The sequence below is a fragment of the Gallinula chloropus genome (genome assembly GCF_964237585.1).
Source record: "Gallinula chloropus genome assembly, chromosome: 26".
NCBI classification, from domain to species: Eukaryota; Metazoa; Chordata; class Aves; order Gruiformes; family Rallidae; genus Gallinula; species Gallinula chloropus.
In genome coordinates, this window is record NC_140111.1 from 6,599,741 (window position 1) to 6,615,454 (window position 15,714).

General features: G+C 46.8%; 1 protein-coding gene across 1 annotated transcript in view; it reads left to right on the top strand.

The window, feature by feature from the left end:
• Positions 1 to 15,714, top strand: part of LOC311201128 (uncharacterized protein) — a gene marked incomplete at both ends in the record, with an annotated part of 149,172 nt that overhangs the window by 114,155 nt on the left and 19,303 nt on the right. The window contains one exon of the mRNA XM_084275431.1: positions 8,630 to 8,711. Within this exon, the coding sequence (XP_084131557.1) occupies positions 8,630 to 8,711 (82 nt within the window). The remainder of the gene's footprint in view (positions 1 to 8,629; positions 8,712 to 15,714) is intronic.

A 15,714-nucleotide genomic window follows, 5' to 3' on the forward strand; every position in this document is an offset into this window, starting at 1 on the left:
CATTGGCTACTTAATTTCTATGGTTTCCACTTCTAAGTGACCTATAACTCAGTTCTATGCTTCGTTAGCAACTAACAATATACGTTACACAATCATTCTTACAAAATCAGAACGTTACAACCTGTTTCAAGGTACATGTGGTTTACTGAACAAAGGCTCATCTATCACAATCCCCCCTTTTTGTTTTTATCACCATTTTGTTCAGTAAACCATTGTAATTCTCGGTGGCTTAGTATAAGAGTTTAGTCAACCGGGGGAAGAGTTAAACCAGGATTCATACCAGCCTTGTTGAGATTCTCTTTCTCGTCATCTCTTTTCCAACCCTTCCCTAAGTTTAGCCACAGTATCTCTAACAATGCCGGTATGATCTGCATAAATACAGCATTCTTCTCCTAAGGCTACACAAAGTCCCCCTTGTTTTAAAAATAGGAGATCTAAACCTCTCTGTTCTGTAACACCACCTCAGATCATGATCTTAGGGATTTTTCCGTTAACATTAACTTTAAGGACCTTTGAATCCTCCCACCTAACAAGGGTCCTTGACATGGTCTAATTAATTGCCCCAGATACATACAATAATTAAAACAATCAGCCAGGATGGGTGGTGGTATTCCGATTTCCTACAAGGTTTTTCTTGATCCCATTTATTGCCCTCTAGCCCCCCTTTTTCTTTTCCTAGGTGGGTGTGTTCCTGAGGCAGTGTTAAGCCGGGATTTGCACTAGGGCAGCTCCTCCGAGGCTTGTGCATTACTCTGATCTCGGGGTTCCGTCCTCCACAGTTTTTACACCTCTGCCTCGCCCGTCGGCTCGGTTGCTTCGAGTCACGGGGTGTTCCATCTTCCCGGCAGCAGGGGTATTCTTCAGGAGGCTCCGAGATTTTTCTCTTAGTGCACCTTCGTTTGAATTTCTCCAGTCTCTATTGTACAGGGGGGTCTCAGTGGTACAGGGGGGTCTCTATGGGGCAGGGGGGTCTCGTGGCAGAGACGGATCTATGGGGCAGGGGGGATCTATGGGGCAGGAGGTCTCTATGGGGCAGGGGGGTTTCCATGGGGCAGGGGGTTGTCTGTGGTACATGGGAGTCTCTATGGGGCAGGGCGGTTGCTATGGGGCAGGGGGATCTCTGTGGGGCAGGGGGATCTATGGGGCAGGGGGGTTTTCCACGGGTCAGGGTGATCTCTATGGGGCAGGGGGGTCTCTATGGGGCAGGGGGGTGTCTGTGATACAGGGAGGTCTCTATGGGGCAGGGGGGTTGCTATGGGGCAGGGGGGTTGCTATGGGGCAGGGGGATCTCTGGGGCAGGGGGGTTGCTATGGGGCACGGGGTTCTCTATGGGGCAGGGGGATCTATGGGGCAGGTGGGTCTCTATGCGGCAGAGACGGATCTATGGGGCAGGGGGTCTCCATTGTACAGGGGGGTCTCTGTGGTACAGGGGGGTCTCTATGGGGCTGGGGGGGTGCTATGGGGCAGGGAGGGTCTCTGTGGGGCAGTGAGGTCTCTATGGGGCTGGGGGATCTATAGGGCAGCGGGGGTTTCTATGGGTCAGGGGGTCTCTATGGGGCAGTGTGGTCTCTATGGGGCAGGGGATCTCTATGGAGCAGGGTGGTCTCTATGGGGCAGGGGTCTCTATGGGGCAGGGGGATCTATGTGGAAGGGGGGTCTCTATGGGTTAGGGGGTCTCTATTTTATAGGGGGGTCTCTGTGGTACAGGGGGGTCTCTATGGGGCAGGGGAGTCTCTATGGGGCAGTGGAACTCTCTGGGGCAGGGGGGTCTGTTTTTTACAGGGGGGTCTCTATGGGGCAGGGGCGTCTCTATGGGGCAGGGGGTTTTCTGTGGCACAGGGGGGTTTCTATGGGGCAGGGGGTCTCATGTGGCAGAGACGGATCTATGGGGCAGGGAGGATCTATGGGGCAGGGGGTTTTTCTATGGGTCAGTGGGTCTGTATGGGGCAGGGGGGTCTGTATGGGGCAGGGGGGTTGCTATGGGGCAGGGGGATCTCTTTGGGGCAGGGGGTCTCCATGGGGCAGGGGGGTTTTTATGGGGCAGGGAGTCTCTATGGGGCACGGGTGTCTCTATGGGGCAGGGGGGTCTCTATGGGGCAGAGAGGTTGCTATGGGGCAGGGGGGTCTCTATGGGGTAGGGGGTTCTCTATGGGGCAGGGTGTTTCTATGGGGCAGGGGGGGTCTCTATTGTACAGGGGGGTCTGTTTTTTACAGGGGGGTCTCTATGGGGCAGGGGGTTGCTATGGGGCAGGGGGATCTATGGGGCAGGGGGTCTCTATGGGGCAGGGGGATCTATGGGGCAGGTGGGTCTCTATGCGGCAGAGACGGATCTATGGGGCAGGGGGTCCTTATTGTACAGGGGGGTCTCTGTGGTACAGGGGGGTCTCTATGGGGCTGGGGGGGTGCTATGGGGCAGGGAGGGTCTCTGTGGGGCAGTGGGGTCTCTATGGGGCTGAGGGATCTATGGGGCAGCGGGGGTTTCTATGGGTCAGTGGATCTCTATGGGGCAAGGGGTTTTGCTATGGGGCAGTGGGTTCTCTATGGGGCAGGGGGATCTATGGGTCAGGGGGGGTCTCTCTTCTACAGGGGGGTTTCTATGGGGCAGCGGTTCTCTATTTTATAGGGGGGTCTCTGTGGTATAGGGGGTTCTCTGTGGGGCAGGGGGGTTTTTATGGGGCAGGGGGTCTCTATGGGGCAGGGGTGTCTCTATTTTACAGGGGGGTCTCTGTGGTATAGGGGGGTCTCTATGGGGCAGGGGGTTTTCTATGGGGCAGGGGAGTCTCTATGGGGCAGGGGGATGTGTGGGGTAGGGGAATGTATGGGGCAGGGGGTCTCTATGGGACAGGGGGGTCTCTATGGGGCAGGGGGTCTCTATTGTACATGGGGGGGTACTTATTGTACAGGGGGGTCTCTATGGTACAGGGGAGTCTCTATGGGGCAGGGGGGTTGCTATGTGGCAGGGGGGTCTCTATTGTACAGAGGGTCTCTATGGTACAGGGGGGTCTCTATGGGGCAGGGGGTCTCTATGGGGCAGGGGGGTCTCTATTGTACAGGGGGGGTCTCTGTGGTACAAGGGGTTCTCTATGGGGCAGGGGTTTTGCTATGGGGACGGGGGTCTCTATGGGGCAGGGTGTTCTATGGGGCAGAGGGGTCTCTGTTGTACAGGGGGGTGTCTGTGGTACAGGGGGGTTTCTATGGGGCAGGGGGGTCTCATGTGGCAGGGACCGATCTATGGGGCAGGGGGGTTGCTATAGGGCAGGTGGCGTTTCTATTGTACAGGGGGGTCTGTTTTTTACAGAGGGGTCTCTATGGTACAGGGGGGTCTCTATGGGGCAGGGGATCTCTATGGGGCAGGGGGGTTGCTATGGGGCAGAGGGTCTGTATGGGGCAGGGGGTCTCTATGGGGCAGGGGGATCTATGGGGCAGGTGGGTCTCTATGCGGCAGAGACAGATCTATGGGGCAGGGGGTCCTTATTGTACAGGGGGGTCTCTGTGGTACAGGGAGGTCTCTATGGGGCAGGGGGTCTCTATGGGGCAGGGGGTCTCTATTGTACAGGGGGGTCTCTGTGGTACAAGGGGGTCTCTATGGGGCTGGGGGGGTGCTATGGGGCAGGGGGTCTCTATTGTATGGGGGGTCTCTGTGGTACACGGGGATCTCTATGGGGCAGGGGGTTTGATATGGGGCAGGGGAGTCTCTATGGGGCAGTGGAACTCTCTGGGGCAGGGGACCCTGTTTTTTACAGGGGGGTCTCTATGGGGCAGGGAGTTCTGTGGGGCAGGGGTGTCTCTATGCGGTAGAGACGGATCTATGGGGCAGGGGGGCCTCTATGGGGCAGGGGGTCTCTATTGGGCAGTAGGGTTTCTGTGGTACAGGTGGTCTCTATGGGGCAGGGGGGTCTCGTGGCAGAGACGGATCTATGGGGCAGGGGGGATCTATGGGGCAGGAGGTCTCTATGGGGCAGGGGGGTTTCCATGAGGCTGGGGGTTGTCTGTGGTACATGGGAGTCTCTATGGGGCAGGGGGGTTGCTATGGGGCAGGGGGATCTCTATGGGGCTGGGGGATCTATGGAGCAGGAGTGTTTTCTATGGGGCAGGGCGTCTCTATGGGGCAGGGAATCTCTATGTGGCAGGGGTCTCTATGGGGCAGGGGGTCCTTATTGTACAGGGGGGTCTCTGTTGTACAGGAGGGTCTCTATGGGGCTGGGAGTTATCTATGGGGCAGGGAGGGTCTCTGTGGGGCAGTGGGGTCTCTATGGGGCAGGGGGATCTCTGGGGCAGGGGGGTTTTCTATGGGTCAGGGGGTCTCTATGGGGCAGTGTGGTCTCTATGGGGCAGGGGATCTCTATGGGGCAGGGGGGTTGCTATGGGGCAGTGGGGTCTCTATGGGGCAGGGGGATCTATGGGGCAGGGGGGTCTCTCTTCTACAGGGGGGTTTCTATGGGGCAGGGGTCTATGGGGCAGAAGATTCTCTATTGTACAGGGGGGTCTCTGTGGTACGGGGGGGTCTCTATGGGGCAGGGGGGTCTCTTGGCACCGGGGGCTTTCTATGGGGCAGGGGGGTCTCATGTGGCAGAGACGGATTTGCACTAGGGCAGCTCCTCCGAGGCTTGCGCGTTACTCTGATCTCGGGGTTCCGTCCTCCACAGTTTTTACACCTCTGCCTCGCCCGTCGGCTCGGTTGCTTCGAGTCACGGGGTGTTCCATCTTCCCGGCAGCAGGGGTATTCTTCAGGAGGCTCCGAGATTTTTCTCTTAGCGCACCTTTATTTCAATTTCTCCCAGTTATTCGTTTTACTCTGGGGAGCTGCACCATACTCCACTTAGGTCTCTCCGGCAACACACCTGGACAAGAGTTATTGAAAGAGGAGCAGGCTCGTTTGGGTGGAAACAATAATATTCTGGTAACCTATATATATTCCACCACTGTGGTGACCATTTTTCAATTTCCCCTTCAGCTGTTTTATACTCAAATATTTCTTGTGTCAATTTCAATTTTTGTGTGTAATTATTCCCATAAATTCCCCTAGGAGGGGTTCCTTCCTAACAATGAGACCACAACCGTCCTTGGCAGGTTTTACAAATAAAACACACAAAAGGATAACAATTACAACGTTTGACTCCACACTTAACTGTAAAGTCTTTACACACTTAGAGTTACAAGTTTCTCCTTCATCACTTATCTGTATAAGAACATCGGTGTTTAAGATCTCTTTAGGGTCATTCTGAGACTTCCAGGGGAATTGATGACCTTCCAGGATGGCTCTTGCAATGTTGAATCCGAAATAGGTCCCTTCACTCGACTGGCATGTGTCCATCCACACTCAGCAGTCCTAATGGCTGTATCTGTTGTAAGTAAGACAAGAAAAGGTCCCTCCCTTTGAGGTGTTAAAGAAGTTTCTTTCCAAGTCTTTATCAGGACTTTGTCACCCGGTTGTATCTTGTGTATCGCCATATCCAAGGGGGGGGGGGGGGGGGGCGTTGTGCCAATATTCCTTTTCTTATTAACTCCTTTCTTCTTGCCATTAGTTGTGTTTTGTAAGCCTCTACTAGGGAATCCTCCAATCGCGGATGATTCCCCGGGTTACTCATGTCATATGACATCCCATATAACATTTCAAAGGGAGAAACACCCACATCAGTTCTCGGCTGTGTTTAGATATTTAATAGAGCCAATGGTCAACACCTAATCCAGGACATCCCTGTTTCCAATTTTAATTTTGTTAATTGTTTTTTAATTTCTCCATTCATTCTTTCAACTCTGCCAGAACTTTGTGAGTGCCATGGTGTGTGGTGTTGCCACTCAATTCCAAATCTACAGTTTCAACAATCCCACATCGGGGAGTAATTAATTTTTTTTTTTTCTAATAATATTTTAACCTCCACCCAGGCCGTGGTTCGTGTTGTTGAATCGGTAAAATCAATTTGTGTATTAGAAAAGGGTCTATGGGACAGAATTCTTCCTCCTGCTTTTTCCATGTGCATCTTGTGCTTCCCTTCAGCCAGTGCAAGCAGCTTCCATGCTTGCTTGGTGAACCAGCCGGGGAAGCAGCTGAGCTGCCTGCTAAGTCAGCACACCACCACGCAGCTGTAACTCTGTGATCTCCCTGGCCAAGTCCACCCTGCAGATACACTGGCACCAGCAAGATGCCAGCACAGGGGAGGGGCACAGGGCCTGGGAGGAGGAAAACTCTTGTTGTAGGCAGCAGTACTGTTAAAAATACTAATTAAAAACATTTTGTGAAACTACAGGATTCAGCTGCTTTATTTTTCTTAGTATTGTCTATTGACCCTTTGACACATTATACATCCCCTTAAAATTTGCTTAGCCAGATCATATAAACCAATGCACATATACTTAATTACAAATTGGTCAATTAAGGCTTGAGTGCCCCAGTGTGTACCGCTGTGTATTCTTTGTAAAATTTTGAGGGCCATTGTTTTAGGAAAAACCTCTCAGCTGTCAGGTAATTCTCAGGTTCCTGAACTATTCTTTTGTATTCCCATCTTTATTAGTTTTTCTTACTCCTGTGGTATGAATTTCGGTACCTGTGGATTTAGTTCTTTCTGCCTCTTATCCGATATATCTGTGTCCCTAGTCTCCAGAATTAGTAAAGCAGCTCTTTTAGCTTCTTGGTCAGCTAAATTATTTGCTCTTATTTGCGGGGTTAACCCTTTCTGGTGTCCCCTCAAGCGTACCACTGCAATTTTCTTAAGGCCCCTTATGGCTTGTAAGCTCTTGATGAATTAGTCTTTTCCTTGTAAATTTGTTAACCCTCTCTATTCCCAAATCTTCTAAATATATAAGCTATTCCAAAAGCATATTTTGAGTCTGTGAATATGGTTCCAGATATAAAAATTGGGCCGGATTCTGCAGAGAGGTAGTTTCTAGAGACAACGTTGGAGAAGCAATTAATATCCATTTGTCTGCTTTTTTTTTTGTTGTAATACTCCCCTGATGTTATGTGGGGAGATTACTTTCAACTCTCCTCCAAAGGTAATTTTGAGAGCTTCCTCCACCAATAGTGCTGTGGCTGCTATTATTTGCAGACAAATGGGCCATCCCCTGCTAGTCGGGTCTAATAGTTTGGAAATATAAGCTATAGGTTTTTGCTTCCTGCCCACTCCTGAGCCAATACCCCGTATGCGACACCTCCCTCTGTATTAACAAATAAGAAAAAGGGTCTCCGCAAGTCGGGTAAACTGAGCATGGGGGCATTTGTCAGTTCCCTCTTAAGTGTTTACAATTTTTTTCTCCATCCTTTGGAGTCCACTTTAGCAACCCATCATGAGCTAATTTAGCATATAAAAATTTTGCTTTTCCACTAAAATTCTCAACCCATTGTCTACAATACCCAAAAAGTCCCAATAATTGTTACACTTGTCATTTATTTCTGGGCAGAGGCATAGAGAGTATTCCATTAACCCTTTCACGATCCAATTTCTTAGTTCCTTTACTGAGTCTGTGTCCTAGGTACTTTGCTACTTCTTCTACAGACTGTAATTTTTGTTTAAACACCTTTAAACCCTGTAAAGCTAAAAAGTTTAAAAGTTTAATACTCTCCCGTCTAATTGTTTCCTCATGTTCTCCGACCAACAACAAGTCGTCCACAGACTGGACGAGGGTTACTCCTTGGCCTGGCTCATATTCCCATAAAAGCTGTTAGTCTTTTAATTTCTGGTTCCAATCCCCTCCTACCCTCCTCAGGTAGTGGGCATTGTTTAATTTGTACCGGGACCTCAGGGTCCTTAATCACAATCACAAAAGGTTTAATATTTAATCTTCCCGTGGTCTCTGGGGTATACCATACCTCAGGGTTAATTTGCTTTTCGTCTTCGACTTTAAGGGAGCATAATTTAACTCGTAATTGGTTTTTTATTTATTTCCAAAGAAATTCCTAGTTTAACCATTAAGTCTCGTCTCAGTAAATTATAGTCGGCTTCAGGCACCAGCAACAATGATTCTAAGCCAATTTTGGAGTTGCTTTCAAATATTTCCTTGACCATGGGTACCGCAAAGGGTACCAATTACCTGTACTGTCTCTGAGGAAATTTTACATCCCTGTGGGTAAACTTTAGATGGTGGATCTTTCCATCCCTGAGTCCACGAGGAACTCAATTTCTTACTGCTGGGGACATACTTTCAGTTTTACCAGGGGCTCTGTCTTACTCCTTATCCCCAGCAAATAAAGTTCTTGACACCCCTAGTCTTCTTTAAACATTTTCTCATCCCCCCATTGCCACTTCTCGTAAGGGGTTCTCTTTTTCACTTAAAGGGTATAAATTTGCCCTTGTTTCAGAAATTATCCAAAGGGCTGCATATTCACTTTCTTCTAAACTAAAGGATTCCTTTTCATTGACACTCAAATTTAGAGCTTGACATACCCAATCCTCAAAGGAACCAAATCGGGGCCAAAAAATATTTTTGCCAATTTCTTTTTCTCCCCATATATTTACACAATAATGAATCATTTTCTCCTTAGATTTTCCTTTTCTCATAGAAGATTCTCCCCAATGACGTATCATCAGTCCTAACGGACTTTCCGGGGGAACCTTGGAATCGGGGGTTAGTTTAGTTTTACTGTTCCCCTGGCCCATTTTTAAGAATACCTCTGAACGCAATGACTTACCAGTACCTTCGGTAAAAACCGGAACCGTAGGACCACTGTACTGGAAGTCCGAAAGCCCACAACGTCTGGTGAGCTTCTTCGTCCGGTATTCTTCGTGCACGGATATCAGATTTTTCTTTCTTTCTCTCTGCCGTTCGGAAAATCCGGGACTGATCACCCAAAAACCTCCCTCGGGCCACTCAAAATAGAGTGGGGCGCCTCCCGTAGAAGTATCTGGTGATCAATTACCAGATCCGAGTCACGGCACCAAAATTGTTATCGACAAACGAGACACTCACGCTGGGAGTGTGGTTAGCAGCAGTTTATTCAGAGAGAAAGAAACAGCGCTGGGCGGGAGGAGACCTAAGTCTCACCACTCCGCGCCGTAGAGCGGTAGGATACAAGTATTTATACTCTTTAATAAACAAAGCAATTTATTTTCCAGTTATCTATTAATTTTTGTGATTAGTCAAGCAAAGTTCATATATGATTTGTCTTCGTCTTCTTGTCCAATCATTAAACAGACTTTTTCATTCTTCCTCATCGGTGACCCTGGTTTAAGATGTCTTTCGACACACTAGTGTGGTCACAGACTTTTTATAGGATGTTTTCCAAATTAGCCTCGTCTTCTTTCTCTTCCTCTTAATGCTCGTTCCGTTCCATAAGCAAAGCATAATACAAAATAAGCTTAATATTAACTTTAAACTATTTTACCTTTGTTTTAACTCGTACAAGCATAAAAAGAATCATTCCCTCCTCCTGCAGTTTATTTTGTTCGAGTCTAGGCAAGCAGAAAAGCTTCTAAAGCATTCCGTTTATGATCATTCATCCAAACCTCGTACTATTTTCAACTATTATCGGAAGAATCAGCAAACGTTCATAACAATTCCACCCCTTTTCTTTAATCACCTGTTTGCTGATTCTATGGTTTGAATAGTAAGGATTTCAATTCGATCTATTCTCTGTTGGATCAAAGATACTATTTTATTTAACACACATGGTCCAACGGTCAATATAAGGATAAGGATAATTACTGGTCCAGCAATAGTTGACAACAAGATAGTAAGCCAGGGTGATCCCTTGAACCAATTTTCATACCAAGGAGCTTGAGATTCTCTTTCTCTTTTTCTTTGTTCCAGCCTTTCTCGTACCTTAGCTAATGAATCACGGACTATCCTGGTGTGGTCAGCATAGAAGCAACACTCTTCTCCTAAGGCTATACAAAGTCCCCCTTGTTTTAAAAATAGGAGATCTAAACCTCTCCTGTTCTGTAACACCACCTCAGATCGTGATCTTAGGGATTTTTCCGTTAACATTAACTTTAAGGACCTTTGAATCCTCCCACCTAACAAGGATCCTTGACATGGTCTAATTAATTGCCCCAGATACATACAATAATTAAAATAATCAGCCAGGATGGGTGGTGGTATTCTGATTTCCTACAAGGTTTTTCTTGATCCCATTTATTGCCCTCTAGCCCCCCTTTTTCTTTTCCTAGGTGGGTGTGTTCCTGAGGCAGTGTTAAGCCGGGATTTGCACTAGGGCAGCTCCTCCGAGGCTTGTGCATTACTCTGATCTCGGGGTTCCGTCCTCCACAGTTTTTACACCTCTGCCTCGCCCGTCGGCTCGGTTGCTTCGAGTCACGGGGTGTTCCATCTTCCCGGCAGCAGGGGTATTCTTCAGGAGGCTCCGAGATTTTTCTCTTAGCGCACCTTTGTTTGAATTTCTCCCAGTTATTCGTTTTACTCTGGGGAGCTGCACCATACTCCACTTAGGTCTCTCCGGCAACACACCTGGACAAGAGTTATTGAAAGAGGAACAGGCTCGTTTGGGTGGAAACAATAATATTCTGGTAACCTATATATATTCCACCACTGTGGTGACCATTTTTCAATTTCCCCTTCAGCTGTTTTATACTCAAATATTTCTTGTGTCAATTTCAATTTTTGTGTGTAATTATTCCCATAAATTCCCCTAGGAGGGGTTCCTTCCTAACAATGAGACCACAACCGTCCTTGGCAGGTTTTACAAATAAAACACACAAAAGGATAACAATTACAACGTTTGACTCCACACTTAACTGTAAAGTCTTTACACACTTAGAGTTACAAGTTTCTCCTTCATCACTTATCTGTATAAGAACATCGGTGTTTAAGATCTCTTTAGGGTCATTCTGAGACTTCCAGGGGAATTGATGACCTTCCAGGATGGCTCTTGCAATGTTGAATCCGAAATAGGTCCCTTCACTCGACTGGCATGTGTCCATCCACACTCAGCAGATCTAATGGCTGTATCTGCTGTAAGTAAGACAAGAAAAGGTCCCTCCCTTTGAGGTGTTAAAGAAGTTTCTTTCCAAGTCTTTATCAGGACTTTGTCACCCGGTTGTATCTTGTGTATCACCATATCCAAGGAGGGGGCGGGCGTTGTGCCAATATTCCTTTTCTTATTAACTCCTTTCTTCTTGCCATTAGTTGTGTTTTGTAAGCCTCTACTAGGGAATCCTCCAATCGCGGATGATTCCCCGGGTTACTCATGTCATATGACATCCCATATAACATTTCAAAGGGAGAAACACCCACATCAGTTCTCGGCTGTGTTTAGATATTTAATAGAGCCAATGGTCAACACCTAATCCAGGACATCCCTGTTTCCAATTTTAATTTTGTTAATTGTTTTTTAATTTCTCCATTCATTCTTTCAACTCTGCCAGAACTTTGTGAGTGCCATGGTGTGTGGTGTTGCCACTCAATTCCAAATCTACAGTTTCAACAATCCCACATCGGGGAGTAATTAATTTTTTTTTTTTTCTAATAATATTTTAACCTCCACCCAGGCTGTGGTTCGTGTTGTCGAATCGGTAAAATCAATTTGTGTATTAGAAAAGGGTCTATGGGCCAGGATTCTTCCTCCTGCTTTTTCCATGTGCATCTTGTGCTTCCCTCCAGCCAGTGCAAGCAGCTTCCATGCTTGCTTGGTGAACCAGCCAGGGGAAGCAGCTGAACTGCCTGCTAAGTCAGCACACCACCACGCAGCTGTAACTCTGTGATCTCCCTGGCCAGGTCCACCCCGCAGATACACTGGCACCAGCAAGATGCCAGCACAGGGGAGGGGCACAGTGCCTGGGAGGAGGAAAACTATTGTTGTAGGCAGCAGTACTGTTAAAAAAACTAGTTAAAACATTTTGTGAAACTACAGGATTCAGCTGCTTTATTTTTTCTTAGATATTGTCTATTGACCCTTTGACACGTTATACATCCCCTTAAAATTTGCTTAGCCAGATCATATAAACCAATGCACATATACTTAATTACAAATTGGTCAATTAAGGCTTGAGTGCCCCAGTGTGTACCGCTGTGTATTCTTTGTAAAATTTTGAGGGCCATTGTTTTAGGAAAAACCTCTTGGCTGTCAGGTAATTCTCAGGTTCCTGAACTATTCTTTTGTATTCCCATCGTTATTAGTTTTTCTTACTCCTCTGGTATGAATTTCGGTACCTGTGGATTTAGTTCTTTCTGCCTCTTATCCGATATATCTGTGTCCCTAGTCTCCAGAATTAGTAAAGCAGCTCTTTTAGCTTCTTAGTCAGCTAAATTATTTGCTCTTATTTGCGGGGTTAACCCTTTCTGGTGTCCCCTCAAGCGTACCACTGCAATTTTCTTAAGGCCCCTTATGGCTTGTAAGCTCTTGATGAATTAGTCTTTTCCTTGTAAATTTGTTAACCCTCTCTATTCCCAAATCTTCTAAATGTATAAGCTATTCCAAAAGCATATTTTGAGTCTGTGAATATGGTTCCAGATATAAAAATTGGGCCGGATTCTGCAGAGAGGTAGTTTCTAGAGACAACGTTGGAGAAGCAATTAATATCCATTTGTCTGCTTTTTTTTTTGTTGTAATACTCCCCTGATGTTCTGTGGGGAGATTACTTTCAATCTCCTCCAAAGGTAATTTTGAGAGCTTCCTCCACCAATAGTGCCGTGGCTGCTATTATTTGCAGACAAATGGGCCATCCCCTACTAATCGGGTCTAATAGTTTGATAGGCTATAGGTTTTTGCTTCCTGCCCACTCCTGAGCCAATACCCCGTATGCGACACCTCCCTCTGTATTAACAAATAATAAAAAGGGTCTCTGCAAGTCGGGTAAACTGAGCATGGGGGCATTTGTCAATTCCCTCTTAAGTGTTTCCAATTTTTCTCCATCCTCTGGAGTCCACTTTAGCAACCCATCGTGAGCTAATTTAGCATATAAAAATTTTGCTTTTCCACTAAAATTCTCAACCCATTGCCTACAATACCCAAAAAGTCCCAATAATTGTTACACTTGTCATTTATTTCTGGGCAGAGGCATAGAGAGTATTCCATTAACCCTTTCACGATCCAATTTCTTAGTTCCTTTACTGAGTCTGTGTCCTAGGTACTTTGCTACTTCTTCTACAGACTGTAATTTTTGTTTAAACACCTTTAAACCCTGTAAAGCTAAAAAGTTTAAAAGTTTAATACTCTCCCGTCTAATTGTTTCCTCATGTTCTCCGACCAACAACAAGTCGTCCACAGACTGGACGAGGGTTACTCCTTGGCCCGGCTCATATTCCCGTAAAAGTTGTTAGTCTTTTAATTTCTGGTTCCAATCCCCTCCTACCCTCCTCAGGTAGTGGGCATTGTTTAATTTGTACCGGGACCTCAGGGTCCTTAATCACAATCACAAAAGGTTTAATATTTAATCTTCCCGTGGTCTCTGGGGTATACCATACCTCAGGGTTAATTTGCTTTTCGTCTTCGACTTTAAGGGAGCGTAATTTAACTCGTAATTGGTTTTTTTATTTATTTCCAAAGAAATTCCTAGTTTAACCATTAAGTCTCGTCTCAGTAAATTATAGTCGGCTTCAGGCACCAGCAACAATGACTCTAAGCCAATTTTGGAGTTGCTTTCAAATAATATTTCCTTGACCACGGGTACCGCAAAGGGTTCCCCTTTTGCGCCAATTACCTGTACTGTCTCCGAGGAAATTTTACATCCCCGGGGGTAAACTTTGGATGGTGGATCTTTCCGTCCCTGAGTCCACAAGGAACTCAATTTCTTACTGCTGGGGACATACTTTCAGTTTTACCAGGGGCTCTGTCTTACTCCTTATCCCCAGCAAATAAAGTTCTTGACACCCCTAGTCTTCTTTAAACATTTTCTCATCCCCCCATTGCCACTTCTCGTAAAGGGTTCTCTTTCACTTAAAGGGTATAAATTTGCCCTTGTTTCAGAAATTACCCAAAGGGCTGCATATTCACTTTCTTCTAAACTAAAGGGTTCCTTTTCATTTACACACAAATTTAGAGCTTGACATACCCAATCCTCAAAGGAACCAAACCTGGGCCAGCGAACAGATTCACCCCTTATGGGTTGTCCTGCCCAGACTTCCATACATTAATGTATCATCTTTACTTTACTCTTACCCGCCTAGAAGGGTGAGCATCCCAGTACTTAATCATCAGTCCCAATGGACTACTCGGGGGTACTGGGGAAAGATTCACAGGATCTCCCCCACCCATGGTGACAGTGGGCCTGCTTTTCCTCTGTCCCATCATCCAGGGTCTGTACTCTTACTCACCTCTCGGGGTTCGTACCTCTCCCACCCCGGGAATCCTGGCCCCAACCGAACGGTAAACTGGCCTGTACTCACGCGTCCTGCGTCTTCGTCCGGGGCTTCGTGCACAAAGATTAAGGGGCTTTGCCGGCTTTCCTGTGCTTATTGCTGAGAATTTCGGTTCGTCGGTGGAGAGCCGAGCGGATCCTCTGGCAGGGCCGCTGATACAGCGGGGCGCCTCCCTGCTCAGAGGCTCACGTCCGGTTGTTCTCCATCCGAGTCACGGCACCAAATTGTTATCGTGGGTTTCCCAGTCACCAGTCGGAAACCAGTTAATTCAGTTACAAACTTAATTTTATTAATTTGGCAGGCGGCAATTAAGCAAACAGCGCTGGGCGGCCGGAGAGTCTCAGCTCTACCAACGGCACGCACCGTCCCTCTCCCAATTCAGGGTTTTATAGTCCTTTAGTTCCGGGTCCCGATTGTTTCACTGAGGCTTCTTCTGCACATGCGCCAGTTGTTGTTAGGGGGTCGTCTTCTACCTTCTAGTGGTCGATGGGATGAAGTTGCTCCTCTTCCTCACTTGTCCCTTAGTTGACCCCTCTCCCATATTTGGTCATCTTTAACAGCAAGCTCATTCATTGGCTACTTAATTCCTATGGTTTCCACTTCTAAGTGACCTATAACTCAGTTCTATGCTTCGTTAGCAACTAACAATATACGTTACACAATCATTCTTACAAAATCAGAATGTTACAACCTGTTTCAAGGTACATGTGGTTTACTGAACAAAGGCTCATCTATCACAGCAGGGACAGCACAAAGCTTTTTCCACCTGCCTCCCTCACTTGGTCGTGGTCTTCCTGTTTGTTAGCACTGCAGGGTTTTCCTACCTGAAGTCCCCCTCCATCTCCTCACTATTTCTGGACCTGGTAGTGGCATTTCTTTACTCGGTGTTTCCACCAGCAGTGAACCCCCTCATCTACAGCATGAGGAACCAGGAGCTTAAGAATGCCACGTGGAAACTGATGACTGGTTATTTCTAAATAACAACAAACTCCTTATCTTCTTCTGCATTTTGCTGACTACAGAACATGTTAGAACTAGTCTGATTTAGTAGGGATTTTAGTTGTTTGTTTCTTTTTAATTCTTTTTGTCTAAGCTATAATATCATGGTCCACATTCATCCCATTAGAAATTAAGGTTCTCAAAGTCTTGTGTGACCCAGACTGTGCAATGACGAGCTGTGCTCTCTTTGCATTATGTCTGCATAGAAAGGGACACATTTGTTCTCTTTTAACTGTGAGGGTGACAGAGCACTGATCGCTTGAATCACTTGACTACTTGGGAATTTCCAGGATTGGTATTGATGGTAGCAGAAGAAATATGCATCTTCCGCTGTACCTGTATGTTGTGGTTTTGCCCCAGCTGAGAGCCAAGCACCACAAAATCACTTATTCCTTAAAAGGAAGGGGGTTTGGGGAGGGAATCAAATCCCTCTGAGGTACACATCAAACTTCTCCATCCCTCTGCATT